This window comes from Euprymna scolopes, chromosome 21 (genome assembly GCF_053919585.1).
Source record: "Euprymna scolopes isolate OS-2025 chromosome 21, ASM5391958v1, whole genome shotgun sequence".
NCBI lineage: Eukaryota > Metazoa > Mollusca > Cephalopoda > Sepiida > Sepiolidae > Euprymna > Euprymna scolopes.
The window spans coordinates 59325960-59353261 of NC_136502.1; the positions used below are offsets into that span (position 1 = coordinate 59325960).

Here is a 27302-nt window from a genome sequence, read left to right on the forward strand (position 1 = left end):
CATGGATCGGGTGAGACCGGCAATTATCGGTGTCAGCCGAGTGTCGTAACAGACTAATGAAAAAAAAAAAAATGAAAAAAAAAATATAAATGCAAATAATAAAAAATAACAAAAAAAAAAAACTACTTTGAAAAATGAAAATATGTTTATTTCATTTTAGTATTTAATTTTTTTTTTTTTTTTTTTGCAAAATATTTATCAACAGAAAGTTTTTTTGTTTTTTTTCTCCTAGAAAAGATTTTTTAACCGTATAATTGTTAGGTGCAATTACAAATTTTTGTTTGTTTTCTTATCTTTTTTGTAACCGTATTTTCTTTTTCTTGTATTTTTTTTTCAAGACTTGTTGTTCAGTCAAGTTCTTTTGGTGGCACTGTCCATTTGTACATCTTCAGGAGAAACATTTGTGTTTACAATTGTTGCACCTCATTTTTTGGGACAGCAATTTCTTCTCCTGACAATATGAGATTGTCTGCATCGATGTTTGCATTTCTTTTTCTAACATGTAAAGATTTATTTTCTTGCCTGTCATTTTTCTGTTTGGCGAGTTTGAAAATATATTTGTCAGCATTTCTTTTTTTTTTGGTTTAGTCGCTTTCTTCCAATTCGAATGTTGTCTGCTTCCATTTCGATAGCGCTTTTTCTTTGGCTCAAACTCCCAAAAATTCAATTAAAAAATAATAATAATAAATAAGTAACTAATCAGAAAATAAAAAGTCACCCCCCTTAATATCACCTTTCAAATTACTAAAAACATAACAGAAAAAAAAATTAAATAAAATAAAAAGTCGAGTTAGCGTTTCAACATTTGAACAACGCTTGGCTGACACCGATGATTGCTGGTCTCGCCCGATCCATGCTTGACGGGAATTCACGAGAATTCAGGTCAAATTATGCAAGAATACCAATGAAGTATAAGTTGTTTAAACAGATACATTTAATTGAGCTTAAATTTGCAGTTTTTCAAAAAATGACAAGTGCAAAATTTCTTTTTGGCGGCACTGTGTATATAAAAAGCATTCTTTTATACATGTTTCAATAAAAATAATTTTTTTTTTTTACTGTATTTTATTCTTGAAAACTTATAAATGTTGATTTTTCTCATTTTCGTTACAAGTTAGGTATATACAAATATCAACCATATTTGGGAACTAGACCCCAACCCCCCAATACAATTTTATTATCTTTATTATGATTAGCATCATCACTTCTAACTTGTTTCTTACCTCTATATTACTTGCACATTATTTTCAAAAAATTATTATTAATGAAATATTTATTGAAATAATAAATAAAATAGTGTAAATTTAAATACCGGTTGATAAAAGGAAAGAAACAAAAAATGTGTTTATTAGTGCTGATGTCTAAGATAAAAATAAAAATACAACACACACACACACACACACACACACAGAAGTTACATAAGCGACCTCTAGCAGCAATAGACCTAATGAAGGGAGATAACTAAGACTGAAGTAATATTGAGTTAATGGCTACAATATATGTCAGCTAAAGAATGTTTTTAAATAAAATTTTAAAAAATGTATCTACTTACTTTTCTTACGCTTCCCCTTAGATTTTTTGTCAGACATCTTATTCTTGTCATCAGTGTCATCCACAAATCCAGAGTCTGTCAGTTTCAAACTCTCATTATCTACAGACTGCGATAGATCAGAAGATTCCATTGAATGAGATGAATTGGACATGGGCAAATGCAAAGAGAAGTTAATCTTTTCATGCACACTTTTCTCTGATAAGATAGACCTTGACATTTTCTTTTTTGCAGAGACTAATTTCTCGTCAGACTTCTTATAGCTGTGATTAGAGACATCGAGACGACCGCCGCCAAAATTATGGCTCTCATTGCTTTCCAGATCATTGCTTTGTTGGCTTTTACCATTCAACAACCAGTGTTCCTTTTTAGGCAGAGAGGTGCTAGCAAGTTTCAAGCTCAGCGATTTTGCATCCTGTAAGAAAAAAAATTAAGACATTAGACTTTATCAATGAAAATGGATTTGACTATTCAAGAAAATATTTTAATAAATGTGAAATTATATATTTTTTTATTTTTTATTTTTTTTTACATTATAAATTCAGTTTTTAGGGCGGGGTCCAAGAATGTACTCTATATTTATAAAACAATTTTTTTGTGTGTGAACATCGCTCCAGATAAAGCATAAAGCCACTTCATGTAAAGAGCTAACAAGAACAAAAGATAATTATTGCACAAACAGATGCTTATTGACCTTAGTCTTAAAAAGACAAAGACAGAAGCAAAACGGTCAACAGAAAGAAACTTGCACAAGCCTGCCGTTCTTGGAAAGAAACTTGGAATAGGAAGCTGTATTACAATAAGTGAGGTATCAAACAGCAAATTGATGGAGACCACTAGACCAACAAGGCAAACGAGCAGGAAAAAAAGAAGCAGAGAATAGATCGGATAATTTAGAAGAACACCTGTCATAATGGCATTTATAAAAAAAAATATTGAGACTAGAAACATCACTTTGTGAAAGACAGATTGCAACGAAGAAGAGTGGAGGCCAATCAAATTACAGATACGTTTCTGCACTTTATCAAGAACCCTCGAACCAGCTCAAATATAACAGTACTTTATATGTTCAATGTAGATAGCTTCCAAAACTTTCAGCCTTTTACTAAATATTTTAAGGCCTTATTTGACAGCTTAAAGGCATTCAAGTACTTTTCAAATTACAAAGTGATTCATTAATTTTTTTTTAAATTTAATAATAATATCAGAAAGAAGCTTAATATTAACTGATGCATCATTTATTTTTACAGATAAGAGGTACAACAGCATGCTACCCTTGTAAATTAAATAAAGGGTTCTGTTCAAAATTCAGTGCAGAGTTTGAAAAGATACAACTGAAAAAGGTTTGAAATTACATCGACTAAAATGTTATGCAAATAAGACTTCAAGATGAGAACATTAGCCCAAAGAATCCAAATAATATGATTAATAATTATATTGACACACCAATTTTTTGTTAGATAACCAAATTTAAATGACATCAAGCCTGGCTAGTATTAAATGAGTGATTACTTTAAAATATAGTGTGCTGCACATAGTTAGATGAAAAAAAAAATCTCCCTGAAAAAATACAAAATGTAGAAAAATAAAAGCTCCAAAAATGCCTTTAGCAAGTTTCTTCAGTATAACCTGTGCATACATGTTGACAGAATGAAACAATTGGATCTTGAGTAGAAGATCTGTTCTCAATCATGTGGCAAAGCTCTCTGGAAAAATATATTTTAATTGTTGTATAATTTTTGGACATTAGTTGATCTTTCGATCTTTGTTATCTGGCTTGTTTGACACTGTCTACACTGAATGAAGTCACAAAAAGCAAATGATGTCAAAGATGAACGATGGCTTTATGATATCTATATATATTTATTTCTTCATAGTGATCATTCGTTTTCTTTTTATCCACTCTTTCTCCCTCTTCTATTAATTATTTATCCCCCACCTCTAATATATTACATTAATTGTCCTTTATTTATGTTATTTGCCTTTTGTGACATCATTCAATGTGCACAGTGACAAGCAAGTTAACAAAAGCAAGCTAGATCCACAGTTTTAATAGTACAGTACATCGATTCATCTAATAGACTACCCCATGGCCAATTAGACATCATAAAAGGAATTGTTATCCTCTCTCTAGTTTGATGACATTCCCTCCATTTTAATAAAAGACATTATCCATTCAAGATGCCATAAAATATCTGACCGATGTCTTACACTTTTTAAAGAATAACATATCTTTGTGATGCCATCCAGTATGCACAAGAACAAATAAAATGTACAGAATTTTAGTAGTATTTAGATGAATTTAGTTAGCATTGTTCATGGAATCAAAAACGTGACTTTGTTCATGGAATCAAAATGTGGATTCCATGAACAAAGCTTCTTTCTTAGAACTGCATGCCTGTGGAACTCTGTTCCGTTTTCCTGCTTCCCACCTGATTACAACTTGGATGCCTTTAAGTCCAACGTTAACAAATTCCTAATGAACCGCCCTCTTAAGTAAACATTTCATTAAATCTCCACACTAACGTACTATACTTGCAATAACCCTTATCCCTGAGTGGCTTCCGGGCCTTGATAAGTGGTGACCACCGTGTAAAAAAAAAGAAAAAAAAAAAAAGGTACATGCCAACCGTGACTGTTTTTCTTGTGGACTTATCACCAAAAGTGTAAAAGAATTACATTTCTTACTTTTAATTGGTCATAAAAATGTCTGCCCCCATATGGATTTTAGACTACACTGAATGAATGGGGGGGAGGTGGGGGAGAAAAACCATTTTCAATTCTCTATTTATATATAAAAACTGGAGAAAAATTTTTAAATTTTTTTATTACTATTACATTATGTGTTGCATGCTGGCACATGGTGGGCAGCTTTCAGAAAATTAAATCGCAAACTCTGGTCAAGTTTATTTAGGATTATTTCCCTGTAATTGAGGCAAAATTTTTATAAACTGGATGCTTTTCTTGATGTCAACCAAATGAGGTGATAAAGACCAGCATTTTTAGTGAGACACTATCACTAGGCGATTACCTACCAAGGATAAAGAGACTGGTTCCTTGCCCTTAGAATAATTAAAAAAAAAAAGTTTTATGATTCAATAGAAAAGCATAATAAATGTTTTCCTTGGATTTAAGAGCACAAATAAAACTATAATATTCGATTTTTCTATTTTAATTCAGAACAGAAATTTCTTACAAAAAGACTTCCAAATCACGTTTGTACTGTAAAAAGACAAGTCAGCTATTTTCATCTGTTATTAATAAACAAAAAAAAAAAAATGTTCATCATGTGTTGCCTTTGAGATTGTTCTAAGCTCTAAAGGAATATACAGGGTAAAACAATAAAATTGTCACCCTAAAGAAACCAACATTATTTATTTTAAAACTTATTGAAAAAAATCAATTCAAGAAACATGATGATGTAGTAGAGCTGACATCTAATCAATGTAGCCATCTTCAGCCTCAATCACCGCCTTGATACGGGTCCATGTATGCCTTTTCCACAAGCGCCAGTGGGAACTCAGTGAATACTTGGCGAATGTTAATCAGGCTGGCTTTGGTCTTGTGGGAGGTCATGTTGGTGATGTTCTCGACATATGACCAAACAAAGAGCGGGTTCAGGTCGGGAGAGGACGGGGGGGGTAGCGAGAGTGAGAGAATGGTATAAAATCGTAGCACTCCTTCTGAAGCCAAGCCTGGGTCTTTTGGACTTGTAGGCTGGCACCGAGTCCTACTGATACCTGATTGCACCAGGGAATCACCACACTCTTCAACACATCCAGGTACACTTTGGTATTGACTTTCAAGCAGACTTTGAAGGTGTGAGGTGGCATGATGTGGTCCTCACTTGAAACTACATCAGAGACCATAATGATGGCCGGAAACTTTGTTTTCATCACCCTAGGCATGTCCCTATTATTCGTGGCAATCTAGCAACACATTTTGGTGGTGCTGGCAATGGTCCTGTTGTCATAACTTGGATCGATAGAGAGCATGAGTTGTACAGCAGTGCATCTGTTCTTGTTCGTTGAACATTGTGTCACTTTTAGACATGATAAAAGTCTCCTATCGCTCTTGGGATTTTTACACAACTGGTCAACAAGTAGATGGTCTGCAACAAAAAATGAAAACTGATTTTCATCAAAATGGAAATGGAATCATTTTGTCTTTTCTGGGGCAACAATTTTATCGTTCCACCCCATAGTTGCTTTTAACTGTTTAAAAGTATTTATGGTTATTTTTTTATTTAAAACAAAAGAAAACATGAACTTTAGGATGTGCCCCCGCTGTATCAAAGAACCCTTTTTGTTTGCGACTTAATTAGAACAGACAATCGTCCTCAATTTTAACTCTTTAAATCTATATTTGATTGAAAACATGTAAATAGGATTAAGAAAGATTAATGACAGTCTTTAATTTAATCCAGATTTGTTTACATCTGTTCATCTCATTTTCACGTTTTCGAAGTTGGATTCTGGCTCTTCTCTGGAGTCTTTTGTCCTAGCTGGCAACCTTGTGGGAATTTTGTACACAGCTTTTTATTTAATCCACATTGTAAAAGCTAATGAGATGGATAGATTGTCAGTTGAACAATGAAGGATATTATAAGAACTAAAAATGATGGAACAAAATTTAAATATTTATAAAAGCAGTTTGGGACCAGTATTCATTGAGATGAGATTTGAAAAAATCTATCCCATAGTAATGTGTTCCAGATATAGGAATTTCTTTGAAAAAACTTTTCATTGATATTCGATTTTATCTGAGACACACAAAGGAAGAAAAAAAGTTCTTTGTGATGACGGTAATAAGACGAGTTTTTGTTTTTATAAGATAGAACCAGAGATTGGAGATCAGTTAAGTAGCTCCCATGAAACATTTATACGATGCAAATGAAAAATTATTTTGACACATTTGGAAATTGTTGAAATTACAAATAATTGCACATAACAATTATCTATGGACACGCGTTTTGTCATCTATAACTTATCAGCATGTCTAGGTCTATTGAGATTTGTAACTGGGAGCCAGTGACTCATATATGGCGCTCTACCTATCGAGCAAAGAACCTTCTAATGATAGTGGGAGAAATTGCCTTATATATGATTTTATTTATTTATTTGTATATCCATGTTTTTACAATACTTATAATCGAAAAATATTCAATTATTTTTACGAGAAATTTTAAGTGAAAATCATTATATGTTATACAATGTGTACTCTCACATCATTGCCTGAGATGACTAATTCTGAATTAAGAAAAAGGTCGTTCTGTTGATTTAATGGTCACAATGTGAGAGGAAACCGATTTAACTAAACTGTATGGGCTACTTTAAAAAATGAAGATAGATAATAGTAAAGACGCAGCAAAAAAAGTAAATGTATAAACATATGTTTATATAAAGTCAAAGTAAACGATTGTTTAGTTTATTTACAATTAAAGTGGGGAATGATTGTAACACTGTAAATGTATTTTCAGCAGTGTCAAACTAAATAGCTTATGGAAACTTGTCTCATTCTCTCTCCATTTTGTTTATGAAAATATGATACTGAAATGTAAATACTAAGGTTTTAATGAAGGTTTTCAAATGAAATATCACCCAACCAAAATTCTTATTTTTTGTGCATTCATAAATTGTTTTGAATTTAAACTACATCTTGAAGTTGAAATATATTCATAACATTTTAGTTTTTAAGCAAGTAAAAAAAAAAAAACGATAAAGTAAGCGATTGTTATTTTTTGTATGCATTTCTTTATTTTTAAATACGCAAATTAGCAGAGTAATTATTCATTTTTTGTGTGTGTTAAAGTAATTGTTTCATATTTATAACTGCATGATAAAACTTAAATGAATTTTTGACATTTTAGTTTCTACGTAATTATTTTAAATTTTTATTTGTATGTATTTAAGATGATTAACTTACCTCAAATTTATCTACCAATAAAAGATCTAATGTTCATACAGGTTGGAACGGTAAAGTTGCTGCCCTAAAGAAAACACCATAGCTTTATTTTATTGAAAAAAAAATCAATTTAGGTAACTTGTTTATGTAGTAGAGCTGATATCTATTCAATGTAGCCGCCTTCAACCTCAATCATTGCCTCAATATGGGTCTGGAACTTTAAGCATGCCTTTTTCACAAGTGGGAGCTTGGAAATACTTGGCGGATGGCGGCAATCAGATCAGCTTTGGTGTTGTGGAAGGTTATGTTGGTGATGTTCTCAACATATAACCAAACGAAATAGTCCAGCAGGTTCAGGTCGGGAGAAGAGGTACCCAGGTACACTTTGGACTTTTAAGAAGATTTCGAAGATGTGAGGTGGCATGATGTGGTCCTCACTTGAAACCACACTAGAGACCATAACCACGGCTTTCATCAAAAGGAAATGAAATCATGTTGTCTTTTCTAGGGCAACAATTTTATTGTTCCACCCTGTAAGTCTACTGATATTTCGAAAAGTATAATTGGGAGTGGGGAGTATTTGGTTTTATAAAAACTTACAAATATAAAAGGGAAAAGTGCTGGAAACATTGCTGGTAAACAAATACGTAAGTATATAAAAATGGTGTTAGCAATATAGAATACCAGAATATTAAAGTGGTGTGACCTAAGAATAAAAGCAAACGAATGAAGATTTTATTAGAACTATAAATCTTTGTACATCTATTTATTTTTCAAAATCAATCATATATATAAATTAATAAATATGGACATACTATTACATATAACTAGGATGATAAATGTAATTGGATTTTCAAGAATAACTTTTTTTAAAAAGATACATGTACCTAGCGATTATAGCACCATTTTGAATGTACTATTTGTAATCTATGTAAGTTGAATATAGTATGTAATTGATGAAATAGATTAGATTTTGAAAATCTATTTGTCAAGGACACAGATTATTAATTAATATCAATTATTGGCTAGTTAGAACCAAATATTCCTATTTAGGTCTAACTTAGAAAATCTGACCGACTTCACTTAAACCCCCCCCCCCCCAAAAAAAAACCAGCTAAATAAAAATTTAAAACAATCCCCTTTGAAAGTTATGCATAAAAATTATCCTCCAATCAGATCAAATAAAATAGAAAAGTATTGTTCAAACATTTTAGAAAATTAAAAAAATATTTCAACTATGCCGCCATCATTGAATAATTAAAAAAAAATTTTTTAATTTTAAATTATCTAAACTACTTTTTAAAATCCATAATTTTTAAACTTTACGCAATTTGAAATGAAAAATAAAATAAAAATCACCAATAAAAAGACAGACAAAATATTTTTTTATTCAAGTGGTATTAGATTTTCTTTTCTTTCATTCAAACGATGAAACTTGAAGATATTTCAGACATGGACAATACATCTTTTTGTTAATTATAAATTTTGAGAATCCAATTATTTCAAAAAAATAAATATTAATAAACTAAAAACGTGTCAAACATAGTAATGACAAAAAACAAACAGATTTTAAGAAACGTCCATTCAATTGCACGTTTAGAAAATTCTATTTAAAACTTTAGCATTACAGACTGATGAACAATCTTAAGCGGGACAGACTGGCAAAAATACTACTTCAATCTCAAGTGAGACAGACTGACAAAAATGCTATTTCAAACTTAAGTGTGATAGACTGACAATCAGATAGAGCCTTAAATTTGCTTTTGAGACATCTAAATGTAACTAAATCTTTTATTTCAAAACATTTAGAATGTTTAAAAGGAAATAACTAGATAAACGTTAGCAGAATAAAATATCACATTATCTGACTCAAAGATGCTGGTAATGCTTGTCGGATTTTCAAAGTAAGATCTAAATTGCATATAAGCTAACAAACCAAATTTTCTAACCAGCTAATTTTTGTTTGTTATTGCTGCCTGGGTGCCCAACGCTGCCCAGGTGTTTGGAGGTGTGTGTTGAGCAAAAAAATAAAAATAAAAAGTGGTAGTAGGCAGGCAGGCTTGAACCCATACCGCAAAGGAGGAAAAGAATGTGAAAAAAAAAAAAAAAAATGTGACGTCTTTGCTGTTGCACCCATCACCAAATTGGAAGTGACGCAGGTTAAAAGTAAAACTAGCTAATCGAAAAGAGGGGATGACTTCAAAAAATATCGGTGAAAAAAGTGACTCCTCCCTGTAGGAAAGTGTCCAGTTTAGTATAAAGGAAGTAATGTGTTTAGCCAAGTCACTGTGGGGAGGCATGTGAAACTTCCTCCTGATACACCATGATGGATCATCAACTAGAGCAGCCAATCAATCGATTTGATTGAAAATTGGGTGATTTCATCGATTTTGATGACAAAAATATGAGAGCATGAAGCATTCGCTGATCATTATTCAATCCCAAGCTAGAGTTGCCCTGCTAGTATTCATTAAAAAGTACTTTTAATATTATCAAAATTTTAATATATTACAAATTAACAAATTTTTTTCCATAAATTTTTCTTTTCATAATGCATGAAGATTATCAAAGTTTATGGATGTTGAAATACCAAAGCAAAAATTCAGATTAAAAAAAAAGTATTCAGGCAGTTTTTTGAACTGATATGATTTGCTGCCACACCTAGAGGGTATTTTTTCTTGCAAAGTTCAGGCCCGCAAGTCTGTGCCCCCAGAGGAAGAGTTTATCCATAAGTTCTTTTTCTCCTAGTGGGCACAAACATGCTGGTGGATAACTTAAAGACTTGAGTGGCAACAAAGGTGACATGACAGCACTATCAAGCCCATAAGTACTTATGTTTCAACTATTAGAATCGAGATCAACTGTGACCTAGCTCAGGATTGACAAAAGTGGGCTGCAATAGTCAGAGATGCTGTTCTTGCTCGGTAGGAAGCTGGTTCAACAACTGGAGTGATAGTCGTCACAGGTATTTATTCATTTCATTAACCATTATCCACAAGTGGCTTTTAGCGTTGATAAATTCTGACTCAGTGTACTCCCACCCCATTATATTCGAATTAATAACTTTTTTACATGTAGACGTGTAGAATAACTTCTAGAAATTGACATCTTGCCAGTCTATTTTTCATCATTTTCTCTCAAAGTTTCCAATTTCCCTTACAGATGTCAAACAGTCAATAAAATTCTCAAGTTAAGCCTCAGTTTTTTAGAATGTAAAAATCAAAAACAAAAAAAACAGAAACTATGAAAAGACAAAATGGCCGAAATGTTTAAGTGAAATGAAGTAGAAAATCAAAAGCAAAACATTCTATGCATTGTTTAACAAAAAACTTTCAAGTGCTCATGTGATGAGGATAAGCCAAAACAAGCAAAAATGATTCTCTTGAAATATTTATGAAGCATAAAATTTCCTTTAGCTTAAGCAACAAAATTAATATGGATACTTTAAAGTTAAAGAAATTCAAGATACAATTTAATACAAACCATTAGCTCTTGGCTGTAAAAGAAAAAACATTAAAAACCTTTCTTTTAAATTAGTTTCTACTCAATAACTTCCAATCTATGAAATCTGAAATTTTGAAAATATTTATTAATTTAATACTTTATATACACACATACTGTTTCTCATTCTGACTGCAACAGGATTATCTTCAAATCTAATGTCAACAAATATTTGCCATGAAGCTTTTAGAAATTGATTTGAAAACTAATCTATCTCTGACCAGGTTTTTGTTTATCCTTCTTTCTCTCAAATCCTTATAATTTTCTCCCATGTTTTCCTTGGCAAACTGGCCTTGCTGCCTCAACTTTTCTACATCTAATAATTGAAGCACTCTCATTAATTCTTACAATGTGACCAAACTAATGACGTCTATTGTTCTGCAGGAATCCTCCTATATTGATAAAATGAGTTTTGTCTAGATCGATTATGCAAATTGAAAAATAGCAGAGAAAGTACTAGCACCCTAAGAAATTGATCAATTCATACAGGCTAAAGGCCCTGATTCATTTTAGGTTGTTTCGGATCTGAATCAACATTTTTCCTGTAACTCAAAGCGAAATATGTTCAATACAAATGGAAGTTATTAAAGTTTGTTCATTTAAAATGAAACGTATTTAAATTGATTTAAATCAAATCACCTTGATTTGCAGAAAATCATCTTTCAACTACAAGGAATGAATTCCAAAAAAGTTATATGTTCACACATAGGCCCGGATCAAACCACAAAAGAGAATCTAACATTTTACAAAGGATATTTTTAAAATAAAATCTTAAAAATGTCTACTTGAGCTAATCAGTTTTGAAGTAGTCAAAATCTATACCACTTCAGCTATATTGACTTTTGTCCAAACTGATTGGTTATTATCTAGAATGACAGTCATTAGAACACAAATTACTCCAATTGTTATTGATTTGTATAGCAATTACGTTTGGACATTACACCTTAAATATTAATCACTGGGAGTGGAGGGAGTATGATTTATCACTAGCTATATCTACCCCGGCTCTTTATTTTATTTATTTATTCATTTTTTTGCTTATTGCTCACCATCTCCTTTTGTTTTTGTTTCTTAATCTATTTATGTAAAGTTAGGTTTTGTATATGTTTATATATTTTTGTATTGTATGTACAGGATTCACTCAACTAATTAACCGATAATTATGAATCTCGAAACAACTGTTAAGTATAACAGATGATAATGTGGGTTATATATATTTTTTATTTAGTTTTAGTTTAGGTGTATGTAAAAGACATAAAAATTCAGATAACTTTGATTTTGCACGATTTTCACAATAAGTATTAGATTAATAAATATTTTAAGAATTTCAGTTTATTATGGACATTTTTTAAGAGGCATACTATGGGCACAACCTTTCATTTATAAATTAAAATATTTCAAATTTGCATTAAATCGATCTATAACCATTAGAGACCAATCAATCAAGGTTCCCTGAATTTAAATTTCTTCTGAAAACCTGTTTAAGTCTTAAATATTAGAAATTTTCTAAAATAAAAATCATGTGATGGATTTTGATCAAAATTAGAATAAAGATTCTAAACGTAAGATTTATATCTTGATTTTAATCTTATAAAGGGACATAAAGTGATGCAAAACAGTTTTCTTTGAGGAGGGATTCATTTTACCCATCATGGGACGAGTATTCTAATATTAACAAAGACATATTTACGTTTTTTTTTAAAGGTTAATTGAATAAAGGAATATGTTACTTAAAAAAAAAAAATCACTTTTTATGGGTTTACTCTTTTGGCCAATCCATGCATCCTTAAAAAATAACACACCATATATGCATTGACCAATCGATAGGGCTTTATAAATTCCAACAATGATTATGCTTCAAATTTATTTACAAAACTTATGAACTTAAAAAAACAAATTGCAAAAAATAGAGCCAAAATAGGTTGACGCCTTACAATCGGATGTTCTTTAAGCAGCATTACAAGTGTATGCTGTATTTTCGTGGACATCGGCAATATTACATACCTAATGTGCTTCACCAAGTCATATCTTTTTTATTTGTGGGTCAATTTTTAAAAGAATTACATTGATACAAACAAGATAGAATAAGCATTCCAATGATGTTAATTTCTTTTTCTTTTATGCGTTCAATGTTTTTATGCTCCAAGTTAAAAATGAAAAAAAAAAAAAACGGTAAAAAATGACAACAGCAAAAAGGGAAACTTTTTTCAATGTTTACATTTCATACATTTGGATACAAATGCTCGGGGTCAAATTTGATTGGCTATGAGTGAAATTTTACAGACTATATAAACAAAGAAGTCCATCTCTACTGGTGTTTGATTTTTATTTTTACAACTACAGGAAGCAAAGTTACGACCGAGCAAAGTAGATGAAGAATATTACAAAATTGATCAAATAAATCGGTATATATTATCCATCTTCATATAGATAATAGTTTCAGAATTATTTTCATGTATAATATGTCAATATTTGATAATTATTAATGGTGTGAAAATTTCTTTAAAATGTTATCTTTTATAGAAATTACAGAATACAGAATTTAATGGGAAAACAACTCGCTATGTGCTAACGTGTTGACTACAGTCAGCGTATTAATGAGTTTTGTTTGTATTTGCTTATAAATAGCAAACTGTTTTTTCTGCTTTCAAACGAAAGAAGAAAGTTTCATTTTTTATTCTAAGTTTGTCAATTTAAAAAATATTATTTTCAAGTTTTTCAAATTTGATTTCCAAACAATACTATTTCGTTGTTTTTAACGCTTTTTAGTACACATGTACTAAAAACGTTAAAAAACAACAAAATAGTATTCAGTACATGTGTTTCTGTTATCATGGTATTCATTACTTCTTACTTGTACTTAAGGTAGAATTGTATTTTTTTAGTGGTAAAAAAAAAACAAAAAATAAATAAATAAAAGGTAATTGTGTACTTATGCTACCATGCTGAAATAATAAGGTTATTTAGAAACCCATTCTTAACATGGGGAGTGGAGGGTGTTTTGTTAACTATTCTGTACTTTCACCTAACAATTAAATAAAAGAAGGATATTGTGAAACTTGAATTTAACTTGAAAATACTATTTGAAAAATTAGAACGGTAACAAATGCATAAGCACCAAAATAAATATTCCCAAAGGCAATATAGGTTACTCTTCTACCTAGTTGGATAAGTTTTTAGTGTATTTATTTAATGTAAAATGTTTATTTCGACAATTAGTGTTACACTAGGTGTGTCAGAATGCGTGAAAAAATACTGAATAATTCGACCTATCTTTCCAAGCTTATAACTACTTGAAAAAGAGGAGTAGTAAATACCGGCCATGAATGCTCTTTAGACATTCAATGGCTACACCCCAGATTAAGCTCTCCTTTGGTGGGGAGGCAGGAAAATACCTACTCTCAATAAGGCTATATTTAAATACCAGCATAATACTTAGTTTTGTTCATGAAGAGACCCACTGTATGATACCATTTGCCAGTTTAAAAATAATTGAAATTTGTACATCTGAATTTATAATTCATGGCTTATGGTAAAGAGATACATCAGATTTGACTGCATAATCAGAAAGTGAAAAATAAATAAATGGTGGCGAAATTACCGAATTTCTTGAAATTCGGAAGTCTGTAATTTAGCCCATTTTTTCTAAATAAAAATGTCCACGGAAAAGCATAAATTTTGGCACTTAAAATTCTCATAACTTTTGAACTACTGATGGTATTTGCATAATTCAAACGGTTTCAAGCATCTTTTACATAGCTCTTCTCATGCAAGTTGATAAAATAACAATTATCTAAAAAGAAAAAATCAACTTGTAATGCTACTTGATTAACTTTAGTTCAAATAATAGACTGAACTCTAATATATGCCCCCCACACCCTGTAAAACAAGAAATTGCCCAGTTAAAACCACAGAAAATGATTCCATTTTATTCCTTTGTCTATCTAAAACCAAACAAAACTTCCATGAGCAGAGTTTCTTTCCAAGAACCATCAATCTGTGGAACACAATGACATTGGGTTGCTTCCCAGCTGACTATAGCATAGTCGTTTTCAAGTCTAATGTTAACAAATTCTTGTTGAGCTGTCCTCTTAATTCAGACCAGTCTTAAACATTGTTACCAATCCTCACGTTGTTTTACTTTTCAACAAGTGATGACTTGTTAATAGATATTAAAAAAAATCCAAACATTTTAAGTTACCTTTTATTAAAATCTTATCTATACAGCTTTATGTGAAAGTGTTTCTATTTACCTGCTTCCCCATGAAGGCAAAGTTAGACACAATGTCGATTTTAATGTAGAAAAAAAATTCAAATGTCAAAAAAAAAAAAAAAAAAGGGGGGGGGGATTCCAAATTGGAACAAAAAATAAAGTTGCCTCAGTATAGAAATACCTCTTTTTCACTGACTGGAGACAGAAAAGACCAAGTGCATTATAAAAATAGATGCACTTTTCTCCTATGTTAGAGACAAAGAAATCTCTTCTGTTTAGATGATGAATGCAAAAAACAAACTAATTTCTTCCCATCACACCAATTTCTCACTTATAATCGCCTAAAAGAAGTAAAGTCACTTTTTTCTTTTTAAAAGGTGGGATAGTGAAGAGTGTTAATCTGCATTTTTTTTTTTTTTTTTTTTTTTGTGCGGACATATCGACCGATGTTTTAAGGAAGATAAAACTATTCATTGATGAAACAAAAGTCTTCTACCTCCCTTTACCCATGAATTGTTTGAAGTATGGCAAAATTAACATTTTCAGAGAGGGGAAAGAGATGAAACACCGAGTTTCATGAAGGCTTTGAAATTTCTTTAAATCAATTGATGTTTATCGTTTTTACAAAAATAGAAATAAAAAAATTCAAGATACGAAAACATTAGAATGTTATTAATATGAAATTTAATTTGATATCTTATATAAAACTAGCTTGGATGCCCGGCGTTGCCCGGGTGTTTCTAGGTGTATCTTGAGCAGGAAAAAAAAAGTGGCATAGGCAGGCAGGCCGACTCGAACTTGTGACATGAAAGCAAAAAATAAAGTGAAAGAAAACCTGACGTTTTACCCCTACTTCATGACGCGACCAGAAATGTAGTCAATCAAAAAGATGACTTGCAGAAATGGTGTTGCTTTTAAACCTCCCATGAAGGTCGTTTTTAATGGGGGGTGAGAGAGAGAAGCAGCCCCCCCCCCCAAAAGGGGTACTCTTGCAGTATCCAAATAAATAGTAATTGTCTCAGTATGAAAGGTTTCCCCTACATTGACCAAGGACTAATTGCGGAGCATATACTACCCGGCCGGAAGGCCAGGAAGCATTTTCATGTTCGAATAGTTTCACTTTATTTATACGAAAAAGACCAATAAACACACGTAGCGAGGGAATTTATTAAAACCTGATCAAAAAAAAGATAGAGACAATGTCCATTTGCAAATATGAGATATTATCTAGGAAGTATAAGAAACCTTTCCCGGAATCTAACCGACGCGAGAACCCCGATGCAAAAAGCCTTTTGTGGACAAACACAAACGCTTGCACCCATTTTGCCTTTTATATATTAGATACTCATCTAACAATCTCACACTCTTGAATTTACAAAATAATGAGTTGTGGATAATAGGCTTGCACAGAGTACTGTATGTTTATAATCGCACTCTTATTAATTTCTATTCATTTAAATACATGATTACCAAAAAAGAATGAAAAACTTCACTTATAAACACAAGTTTGTATAGAACAATAATACATGACAAAAAAAAAAAATGTAAATACTTCGCTGCCGCTACAAAATATGAACAATCATTCTGTCTGACAGCAGAGAAAAATCAGAGATCTTTTCTCCAAGATACTGTCATCATTCAACTCTGGACTGAAGATCATTATGTTATCATAGGAGTGATCTGGTTGAAAAAAGACAGTGATCACTGGTATTGCAGTTTGTATTTTGGTAATCACGTGATATCTTCATGCATAGGAAAAAAGCAAATCTTTTTACAAGCCCAACACCTGTATAAGCAACCTCTCACTTTGTACCCAATTCTATGATCTCTATTTGAATAATGCTCCAACTAATAAGAGTCCATTTCCTATGGCCGTGACAAAAAAGTAAACTCTTGCTGTAGCAGCCAAGTCGAGGTGAAATTTATTTATAGATCTGCATGGCCATCTCATGAAAATAAAAAAAAAATAAAAAAAATCATAATCCCATTACATCTCCACATATATTTTGATTGCAGAAATTCATCTCTGGACCAAAATACTGTAGGTTTGCAACAGATGCCACATACAAATTTATTATGTCTAGACTATTAGCCACTATCTTATGTAACTTTAGAATGCCTTTTTAGACACATTTAGCCATCATGATAAAATCCTATATTTCATCCTAAGATCAACATTTTAACAATCTCAACCATCTTTAGAGGAAGTAATTCCTATTTTTCCCTCTAAATATCAAGTCTTCCTACTGCTCCCAATCAACACCAGGAGGAAATATACAAATTATACATATATTGTGCTTGCACCCTTTGTAACTGGATCATAAACTCATAGACATAACATAATCTTTCCCAATTCAAAAATAAAAAGTGTCCCCAGACTAATTCTGCTCATTTTGATTGGTTCAGCTCTGACCATTCCTATATTCTGGATTAACGGTATTCGTATGCTAAACGAATGCTAATGTAGCATTCAAATATGGCGTCACAATGATACCTACTTTTATTCTCTGAGTAAATTGCTGTGTTCATTTTCTTACAGTTTATCGTATCAACAATATCTACACCAGTTTGTATTTCCTCCCTATTTCTCTCTCTATATATATTCTTCCCGCCTCTCTCTTGCTTGCTTTTTACATTTTTTTTCATGCCGAAGAAGAAAAAAAATTTTTACAGCGATGCCGATTTCTCTCACTCGCTTTGTACATTTATTCCAGTAATTAATTATATTTTTTTCAAACAGTTACGTTTTTTTTTAAATGTACTTTATTTAAATATGTGCAATCTATTACGATCATTGCCAATTTAAAAATACATGTTTCAGCAATATAATCTACTTATTATGTTGTTTGAATATATTCATTTACAGAAACATGAAAAGAAAAGAATGAATGTGTCACATTTTTTTATAGTTTCAAAAAGGTGAATGTGCAACAGAAAAAAGTTTAACAGTTTTAAAATATGAATATTTCATGCATGTTAAAATAAAAAATTAAATTCAAACAACATAAGTGTAATTCCAGTAGATGATATTGACAAAAAAATTTTAAATCGGCAACGATTGTAATAGGTTGCGCAGGTTTAAATAAAACATATTTAAATAAAGTACATTTAAAAAAAAAGGTACTAGTGCACTTATTGATCCGTGCTGAAATAATAACATTTAAAAAGCTGTTCTTAACATGGGGTGGGTGTTTTGTACCTATTCTATACTTTAACCTTACAATTGAATAAAAAAAAACATATCATAAAACTTTTATTAAACTTGGAAATACGATTTAAAAATTTAAAAATAGCGAGGATCAGTAAGTGCACTAACACCAAAAAAAAACAAAAAAACTAACTATATTTGAAAAAACAAAATAACGTAAATATGTTTAAAAAAATATATTAACAAAAAATATCTTAATATTTTGCTCCAAATATATAAGTACATAAGCAATTTTGAAGAATAGCGGATGTATTGTATCCATTTTGTGCTTCCATACCTCAATTGACACCTGCTGGCATGTTTGAAATAAGGGTCTGGTTTTATGCACAATTACCGATTTTTCTACACTAATTACCTATGCTACATTCATTACATACTGGGTTTAAATTTGCTCTTAGCTGGTGTTTGCATTTACACCTTTACAGTTCCATTGTAGTATTTTACTTTAATCTTTTTCCATCATTTGTATTTCACAATTTGTTATTTTTCTGTGGAAGCAGAGGGAGTAGACATGTGTATCACATTTTTTTCGTTTTCTGTGTTCATTGCCTCAGTTTAATTTTAGATGAGGATTGAGAGGGAGCTTTTCCTTTTTGGATTTATATTCTATTTTGTTGGGTGATGGTTTTATTGCTTTTGGTGCTTATTTTTTTGAGTTTCACTAGTTGAGTTTTTGTAGAAGTACTTGCAGTTTGGGGTTTTGTGTATATATTTAGTTGTTTTTGTTTTGGTGGGACCACCATTGAATTAGGTTTTTGTTTAAGTAGATATTGTTTTCAGCATTAAATTGTTTTGTTTTTTTAATTCTTCTGGTAAATTTTTCATTTCATTTACAAGTTTTGCGACATCTATTTTCATGGCTGGGTTTGTTGCTTTTATGTGGTGATTTGGCATTAGTATTTAGGTTTCTTTTAATTATTTCTGTATAATTGATGTTTTTTATTGCTTTTCTGGCTTCTAATAATGTAATGCTTTTGATGCATTTTATTATGAGGATTTTTTTTTCTTTTCTCCAAATAGGACAATTTTTGGAATTTGCCCCGTGATTTTCATTGCAATTAGTGCATTTAGATTCTTTGAGTTAATCTTTTTCCCAGCATCTTACACATGTTGGAGGAAAATGATGTCCATATCTTGACAATTATGGCATCTTAGTGGATTAGACATATGTTTCTGTGTTTATTGTCAGATACCTTATTTTGATATTTTGGGGAATTTAGGGAGTATTAAAGTATGCATGCATTGGTGAACATTATTTCTGTTATTTCTCTTATTTGCATTCTTTGTATATCTGCAACATTTTGTGTTTTGAGATTGTCTTTGATTTCTTTTATAGTGCGAGTTAAGAGCTTTTAATCATACCTTTGCTCAAGTTTAGAGTTTTATGCGAATAAGTTTTGATTGTTGTATCATTGAATTGTTTTTAGTTTAGTAGCTCTTCTGCTTGTTTTCTATTTATTTCAATTAATATTGAGCCATTGTTTAGATTTTCAATTGTTTTTGGTTTGATACTTTTGTAGAATACTTTTTTCTATTTTGAAAGGTGATATTTTAGTAATAGGGTTTTCATCCCTTGATTCAGTCATTATGTATTTTGGGAAGTTTGTTTTTTTATATCTCATTTCTGGTAAGATCTGAGATTTCAGAATGATTTTTTTTTTTATGAGGCTTATTGTTGTATATAATTTTTTTGTATGTTATTTTTGTTTTCATTGCTCTTGCTCTCCATCCACCTCAGAACCCTATATGGGAGGTGTTGGCTGTGTGTGTGTGAAAACCCATTCACCCCACCACAAGGATACAGGATGGGTATACTCTACCCTTTGGTGGACCCAAGCATTAGTGGTTCTTCCATTTATTTCTACGCCTCTTTTTAGAAAAAGATGTCTGTCATCCATGTTGGGTTCATTGTCCATCAAGTAGACTGACCCTTCATCCACTGCTTTCTAAACCAGTTTATTGTGTATGGGGAGCATGAGTATTTTCTGTTTATGTTTACCTTATTAGTGCACGGCATGACCAACCGATTGATTGGATCGAGACTATCCAACCACCTGTCTTAGCCCACATAAGGGCCAACGTATTGTGTTGCAATTCATGTCCTTATAAACAAGATCTGCACAACCACCAGGATACAGTCCTTAAGCATTAGTCAGTCTAATATCCCACTGACAGGGCCGCTTTGTAATGGAGATCCTTGCAAAAATGTCAAAGAGCCAGGGTTACACATATGGCTTTTATGATAAAACATAGGTAAGACGGGCGATATTAAATTTGCATTAAAATGAAATGCACAGGAGTCACTGAACCAGACCAAGGCTGACAGCATCCAAAATATAAAAATAAGATTCTATCAAACGTTATAAAAAATTTAAAAAAATGCGCCTTGATGAAAGTTTACTATACAAAATTAAATATTAAAATATTAATATTAAAAAGGTGAGGTAAATGTGCAAACAGTGTAGTAAAGTCATAAAAAATGGTGCAACAGGGCAGCATCAGACCAGCATAAGTAGCAATAGAGGCTTAGAATAGGTATATTAGTATAAAAGCTGGAATATTAGGTTTTATAAGGAGTGTGAGAAAGTGTGGGAAAAAGAAAGAGAAAATAGGAAGAAGGAAAAGGGGAAAAGGTGGGTCGTTGTTTTTCTAGAACATAATTAAGTTTTGCAAAAGGAAGTAGAAAAACAAAAAGCATCAATGTTAGGTCGATTTCGTATCAGGAAGCCAATATCTTCAGACAGCCTGATCTGGTAGCACCAGTCTTTATTGTTGAAAGATGTTGAATATCTTGATGGCCTTACCATAGAAGCACGTGAAGATAAAATTACACACACACACTCACACTGTTCACATAAAAAAAAAAATTAAAAAAAAAAAGGGGGCTCCATTTTACTTTCATTAAATTCTTACTAAAGAGTGAAAAAAAAAGTTTGATTAAGGAAAGTCAAAAAATAAATTCATGAAAGACGTTTCTATTCAAGTTAAGAATTACTTATGTTTAGATGGAGAAATTTCTTACATTTTATATAGAACTGAATAAAGGGTATTTGTTAAAATGTAAACATATCAAGAGTGTATTTACAAGGGAAGCTATTTGCAATAATTAAGATTTCTTCCAAACTTCAACACTAGTATAAGCATAAACGTGAAACTGACTTGGTAAATAAAACAAAAAAATGTATATTTTTTTGATGTGTTCATTCAATCTGAATGTTTATTAATAAAAATATTTTTTATCATTTCAGAAAAAAAAAAATCAATTTAACATCCATTTTACATGCCTTGAACAATTTGAAGAAATTGACTACCAAAGTAACTTGCCTTTGACCAGGTCTGTATTTATCCCTTTTTTTATCACTTCCTAGCAATGTATTTAAAGAATATAAAATAATTACCATAATAATAGAATTATATTCGACAATTTTATTCAGCATTAAATAACCTAGTGATGATAGATAGGCGGCAAACCAAACCTTATCACTTCCTCTCATGATTTTCTTGGCCTTCTTTTGTGAATTGAACCTGCTACATCAACTGTCCTACACCTACTAACCTAAGAACTCATTTATTCTGTTAATGTATCCATAACATCCGACTATTCTTCTGCACATCTTATACTGTCAAAATTTAATCTTCCTCTACAATGAAGTTTGTCATTATGGTTATCATCCATCATATAATTCTTATATCATTTCTCTCCATGCAATACATATCCTCAACTCTTACTAGCATAGTTTCGCTTTTATACATCACACTGCATACACATGCCTGATATACTCTTCAATTGGTCGGAAGTGGTAGCGCTCAGCTGGTTAGTAATAGCAGAATTTCCCTGAACTTATTCTTAACCTTTGCAATAACACTAGTACTTGCTCCACCATTTTTCTACATTCTAAAATGTTTATTATATTCATCAGTTTGTTATGTAAATTTTTGCTGAACATTTAATCTTTTGTTATCATTAGAAAGGGGGTAATGATAATTTTTTAATGAAATTTTATTTATTTTATCAATTTACTTTGGTTATTTTGCATATTTACTGGTCCAAACAAGTTTTGAAACTCTTCGAAAGTAAATGGTGTTAATTTGAAGACATTGCTAAATTATGTTCCTTTACTTCATCTGAAAACCTTGTTAATATTAACTTCATTTACTTAATTACTATCATTGTCACTATATTATATTCTTTAATCTATTAAAATTTATTATTTTATGTATTTATTATGTAGTTTAATTATATTTGGATAAATGCGCATTTTATTTTTATTATGTTTATTTTAAATAATTTATTATAGGTGAAAATTTCATTTTTTCAACTGCGTTAACATTTTTCTTTTTAATTCATTTTACTTTATTTAAAAAAATATTTTCATTCAATATCAATTATTTCTGGAAAAATGTTTCTGTAAATAAACATTTTAAAAAATATGTAAATAAGCAAATTTATTCTTAAAAATAAGTTTATGGATATTCTTATATTTAAAATAAAATTACTTTCAGTATTAATGATTTTTGTAAAAATCAGTTCATGGATATTCTTGTGTTTTGATACACATTTTTGGTTAGGTATTCAACACTGTTTCCAATTTCTATTATAGGTATAAGCCAGTATATTTTTCATCTGTTTTTTCATTAACAATCAAAATTTACACAAACTAAAAGTAATTACAGTTTCATAACTGGTACATTAATAATTTAATAACATGACAATGCAGTCATAGCCCAATTTAATTTCCACATTAATACTTTTCATGCAAACAAACTAGGTACATGTTCAATGATATGTGAATGACAGACTTGATGCAGGTGAGAGATATTTGGCTAAGAGAAAGGAAGTCACACAAGCCGGTAATTGAAAAGCTGATTTGAGATTTGGTCACCAAACTTCGATTTCCTTTTGAAAAAATGTGTATTTAAATGGAGTTTCCCTATTGTGATTATGAAATACCAGAATCTTTGCTAAAAATAATGATCAGAAGCCGCTATGCATTTTTTTTTATGTCCCTAGATTATCAGTAAATTATACCCTTTAAATGGATGCCGGCTAGACATTATCTCAAGCAATATTTTGGAGGTAGTCACAGTGAGATCCACATATATTCTATAAAGATGGGCAGACGAAGAGGGTCAGAGTTTATCCTCTGGACATTTCAAAGGCAGTTGGTTTTCTGAGTGTTTGGGTTTGTACGCCTCTTCAAGCGAGATGATCCTTTTGGCTCTAACTATGCAACGCGTTTGGATTTGGTCAGGTTTAGATTTCTTATATGCAAGTCTGTTATTAAAAGAAAACGAGAACCCTTGTAACCTCCATACAAAATAAACCTTTGTTACTTATTTTAAACTGAAGTTGTGGTTTTATTTGGAGGGAGAATTCTTTTGTTGCAGCACTGACAAAAATTAGAATTAAACAGTATTGGACTCTGGCACTGTGAAAGTACACAGAACATATTTCACATTTAAATATAAAAATATTTGGAAAAATAGACAATTTCTCCTTTTGAGAAAAACTAAGTAGAGAAAGCAGGTATCTTTTTTATTTTTTTTTTATGAGTTACTGCTTATCAAGGCCAAAGTCTACTCAAGAATATGAGTTAATGAAATGATTGCCAGTTGAAAGAACCTCATGAGTGGATTGAGGATGATTAACAGCATGAACTAAATTTGATCATTTATGAGGACGATATACAAGTATTTGTTGACATTGAATTTGAATGCAATCAAGTTGTAATTTGCAGAGAAGCAATCTTGCAGCAATGTGTTCCACAGATGGAAGTCCTTATGAAGAAGCTCTGTTTAGTGGAAATTACATCTGACACTAGGTGCATCAAGGAAAAATGGAAACTTATGTTTCGTTGCAATTGGAAAATTAAAATTCTTACTGCTGTGAATATTTTACAAAGGGAAAACCATGGAAGCAATAATAGAGTAGAGAGAGACTAGCAACATCTGTGGGAAAAGGGGTTGTAAGTAATGAAAGCGATCATTTCCTATTAAATCTCATCATCTATTTTGAACTTTGTCTAGATCACAAAGAATGATCTGAGTGCCACCTCCCAAGATGTGTCAACAGTAGTTTATCTTGGAGCATATCTGATTCTCATATAGGTAGAGGATTGCATAATGAGTTAGGTACTAACTACTGTAGTTTAGATCTATTTTTCGTTTTTGCATTAACATGTAATATCTTTGATAGTGATTACTATGTGGTTCGGTTGGATAAAACAGGCATATTCAGACTCGCATAGGGATATGTCAAGTTATTAGAAAATGTTGTGCATGTGTGTCTTTCCCCCCCTTATTTCGGTCTGAACATGAACAATTCCAATAGAGATGCCAACATGAACAAACATTATATTAGTAGGGAAGTAGTTTGATGGAGGATGGATATTTTTTCTTTTTTTAAACATCAATCAGGCAATGTCCTTTAATGAAACACATTACGTGATTTTGAAACACCTCAATGTGACTGGCTAGTTGTTTAGTCCATGTGATACAATCAAAGCCATATAAAACTACTGGGAGCACATGAATCCAAAAAAATGTACTTTTGTATTTATTATTAAAGAGCTAATTCTCTATTGAATATTATAAAATCAGCACTATATATATATATATATATATATATATATATATATATATAGTGCTGATTTTAAAAGTTAAAAAAAATGACTTCGGTGCTATTAGCTAGAGTCGAAACCAAAACATTTACTGCTCTGGCTGCCTTCTTTACTGATGACTTTTCTCCATGTCAAACCAATCAGAAAATACAGATGCCGCAAAAATCTAATCATCCCTAAATTTACAGTACTTTCTGGAGTGATAGAATGATTTGATAATTTTTTTCCGGTATCCAAGATAATGAATATTTGAATACATTGTACTCTAGAAAATTAGTGTATAAAGTTGTATTGTAAAAAAACACATGAAACCATAAAAATCAATATTAATATAAGTTTGTCCTTTTATTTTTGTGTATCTTAACCAGATATAAAATGGCCAAATGTGATGTGTGCGTTGGTGAGATAATATGTGTGGGAGAACTTGATAAGCTTCCAAGTTTATTTGCACTCATATCAAAATTATCTACCTCCAACCACGATTTACTTAAGGAAGAGCTGAAAGAGGTGTTTACTCAGTTTTAATGTTTTGTCACTCTCAAGCCCCAATTTGTAACGGTGTCATTAAAAATTATAGAGTCTCTTTTAAAAGAGATACTACTTTTTGAAAAAAAAAAAGAAGGTTACTGCACATGTGCATACATAAATTCTATCAAATTTCACTTTGGCATGATTTTAAATATGAAAACTTTATCATTATTACATACTGTAACAATACCTACCCAGTGTTGTCCGGGCACATAGAAGTCATCTTAGTTTTGAATTGTTTGTACATTTTTTTTTAAATATAGTTGTCAGGTAGATAACTTTTCATCTTCAATAAAAAGGGAGTTATTTCCCTTACTGATTTTGTGAGTGATTATTGAAAAATGTTTCATGTTATATCAATTGTCTTAATTCGTTAAAAAAAAAAATCAAAGTTTTATTTGTCAGATAATGCTGTTTGGGTCTGGGTTTGAAAATATAAGATAATTTTTATGTCAGACAATTTATTGAATAAAGATTCATTAAATTCAGTTCTTTTATTTGTGATTAAAAAATAACTTTTTTTATACAAACTTATGCAACGGACAAAGTCCAAAGTGATATATAGTGAATAAGCGAATCAGCCTTTCCTTTTGACTGAATCATTACAGAGTAGTAAGGTTTTGGATAGCTGCTGCTTTGTTCCCATGTATTGGGGTATTACATGTGTGTACACCTATATAGTGTAATGAAAAAAAATTAAAAACCAAAAAGATTATTAAATTCTAAATGATTTTGTTCTGTTCTTTATTAACAGTTACGACTCATCATCATCATCGGTTTAATGTTCATTGTACATGCTAGCAGGTGTTTAATGACTTGAACAAACTAAATTCTTTACTAACCTATCTTCTATGTCCTTATTTTTCCCTCTTTCATTCGGGTCCATTTGTTTTTATCACTTCCTCCCATGTTTTCTTCAGCCTTCTCCTGTGAACTTATCTACTAAATCCAGAACTCTCATCAATTCTTTCAACATGGTCAAACCATTAAAGTCTATTCTTCTGCATACATCTCTATCCACGCTTCTATCCACCCCCTGTTCCACTTGTATCACCAAAATAACAACACTTTTCGACAACCTCAACAGTTTCACTATCCAAATATACATTCTCATTCATCTCCACTCTCCTACAGTTCTCGTCCATCCCCACTCTCCTACAGTTCTCGTCCATCCCCACTCTCCTACAGTTCTCGTCCATCCCCACTCTCCTACAGTTCTCGTCCATCCCCACTCTCCTACAGTTCTCGTCCATCCCCACTCTCCTACAGTTCTCGTCCATCCCCACTCTCCTACAGTTCTCGTCCATCCCCACTCTCCTACAGTTCTCGTCCATCCCCACTCTCCTACAGTTCTCGTCCATCCCCACTCTCCTACAGTTCTCGTCCATCCCCACTCTCCTACAGTTCTCGTCCATCCCCACTCTCCTACAGTTCTCGTCCATCCCCACTCTCCTACAGTTCTCGTCCATCCCCACTCTCCTACAGTTCTCGTCCATCCCCACTCTCCTACAGTTCTCGTCCATCCCCACTCTCCTACAGTTCTCGTCCATCCCCACTCTCCTACAGTTCTCGTCCATCCCCACTCTCCTACAGTTCTCGTCGATCTTCACTCTCCTACAGTTCTCGTCCATCCCCACTCTCCTACAGTTCTCGTCCATCCCCACTCTCCTACAGTTCTCGTCCATCCCCACTCTCCTACAGTTCTCGTCCATCCCCACTCTCCTACAGTTCTCGTCCATCCCCACTCTCCTACAGTTCTCGTCCATCCCCACTCTCCTA

At 31.7% G+C, this 27302-nt stretch overlaps 1 protein-coding gene across 3 annotated transcripts in view; it reads right to left on the reverse strand.

The window, feature by feature from the left end:
• The window catches only part of LOC145242401 (uncharacterized), a 513435-nt gene that overhangs the window by 280028 nt on the left and 206105 nt on the right, over window positions 1-27302 (reverse strand). For all 3 annotated transcript variants that reach the window (XM_080105428.1, XM_080105429.1, XM_080105430.1), the window contains one exon: window positions 1553-1964. In XM_080105428.1, coding sequence (XP_079961554.1) covers window positions 1553-1964 — 412 coding nt within the window. The remainder of the gene's footprint in view (window positions 1-1552; window positions 1965-27302) is intronic.